This window comes from Aureococcus anophagefferens (genome assembly GCF_000186865.1).
Source record: "Aureococcus anophagefferens unplaced genomic scaffold AURANscaffold_543, whole genome shotgun sequence".
Classification (NCBI taxonomy): domain Eukaryota; class Pelagophyceae; order Pelagomonadales; family Pelagomonadaceae; genus Aureococcus; species Aureococcus anophagefferens.
This window is the reverse complement of record NW_008705976.1, coordinates 1-1,476: the sequence shown is the minus strand read 5'-3', so window position 1 is coordinate 1,476 and position 1,476 is coordinate 1. Positions and strand designations below refer to the sequence as shown.

General features: G+C 71.6%; 1 protein-coding gene across 1 annotated transcript in view; it reads left to right on the top strand.

Annotated features, from left to right (window-relative positions):
* The window catches only part of AURANDRAFT_68893 (hypothetical protein), a gene marked incomplete at both ends in the record, with an annotated part of 6,160 nt that extends 5,348 nt beyond the window's left edge, over window positions 1–812 (top strand). The window contains one exon of the mRNA XM_009044627.1: window positions 639–812. Within this exon, the coding sequence (XP_009042875.1) occupies window positions 639–812 (174 nt within the window). The remainder of the gene's footprint in view (window positions 1–638) is intronic.
* Window positions 813–1,476: the final 664 nt, after the last annotated feature.

Sequence of the window (1,476 nt, the reverse complement as noted above, 5' to 3'; positions counted from 1 at the left end):
GCGGCGTCCTGGCCATGCCGCCGCTGGGCAGGAAGGTCTCGCGCGCCGCCTGGGTCGGGGACCGCGCCCTGGAACGCAAGGACTCCCTCGCGGGGCCCCTGAACACGCAGGAGTAGCTCGTCAAGCCGGCGGCGGCGTTCCTCGAGAACGCGTCGGAGACGCCGTCGAGCCTCTGCGGCGTCCTGGCCATGCCGCCGCTGGGCAGGAAGGTCGCGCGCGCCGCCTGGGTCGGGGACCGCGCCCTGGAACGCAAGGACTCCCTCGCGGGGCCCCTGAACACGCAGGAGTAGCTCGTCAAGCCGGCGGCGGCGTTCCTCGAGAACGCGTCGGAGACGCCGTCGAGCCTCTGCGGCGTCCTGGCCATGCCGCCGCTGGGCAGGAAGGTCTCGCGCGCCGCCTGGGTCGGGGACCACGCCCTGGAACGCAAGGATTCCCTCGCGGGGCCCCTGAACACGCAGGAGTAGCTCGTCAAGCCGGCGGCGGCGTTCCTCGAGAAGGCGGCGCCGACGAAGTCGAGGTTCTGCGGCGTCCTGGCCATGCCGCCGCTGGGCAGGAAGGTCTCGCGCGCCGCCTGGGTCGGGGACCGCGCCCTGGAACGCAAGGACTCCCTCGCGGGCCCCCTGAACACGCAGGAGTAGCTCGTCAAGCCGGCGGCGGCGTTCCTCGAGAACGCGTCGGAGACGCCGTCGAGCCTCTGCGGCGTCCTGGCCATGCCGCCGCTGGGCAGGAAGGTCTCGCGCGCCGCCTGGGTCGGGGACCACGCCCTGGAACGCAAGGATTCCCTCGCGGGGCCCCTGAACACGCAGGAGTAGCTCGTCAAGCCGGCGGCGGCGTTCCTCGAGAACGCGTCGGAGACGCCGTCGAGCCTCTGCGGCGTCCTGGCCATGCCGCCGTAGGGCAGGAAGGTCGCGCGCGCCGCCTGGGTCGGGAACCACGCCCTGGAACGCAAGGATTCCCTCGCGGGGCCCCTGAACACGCAGGAGTAGCTCGTCAAGCCGGCGGCGGCGTTCCTCGAGAAGGCGGCGCCGACGAAGTCGAGGTTCTGCGGCCCTGGCCATGCCGCCGTAGGGCAGGAAGGTCTCGCGCGCCGCCTGGGTCGGGGACCACGCCCCGGAGCGCAAGGATTCCCTCGCGGGGGCCCAGAACACGCAGGAGTAGCTCGTCAAGCCGGCTGCGGCCTCCCTCGAGAAGGCGGCGCGGCCGTCGGCTGGCCGCAGACGTCCCAGACGTCGCGGCGCATCGACGCGGGCAGCACCGGCTCCGCGAGCAGCTCGAGCCGCTGCTGCCGCACGACCTCCTTCACGTCCAGGAGCGTCGACGTGAGCTGCGACTGCTCCATCGTGTCGAGGCAGCCCACAGGATTCGTTTGTCGATGACAACATTGCGTGCACAATTTGTTCAACAAAGCGTGTGCATGGAGTCCTGTAACGCGTGGGAGCAGCCCCGATGCGGCGCCGCGAGGCTGCTGGAGTGCTT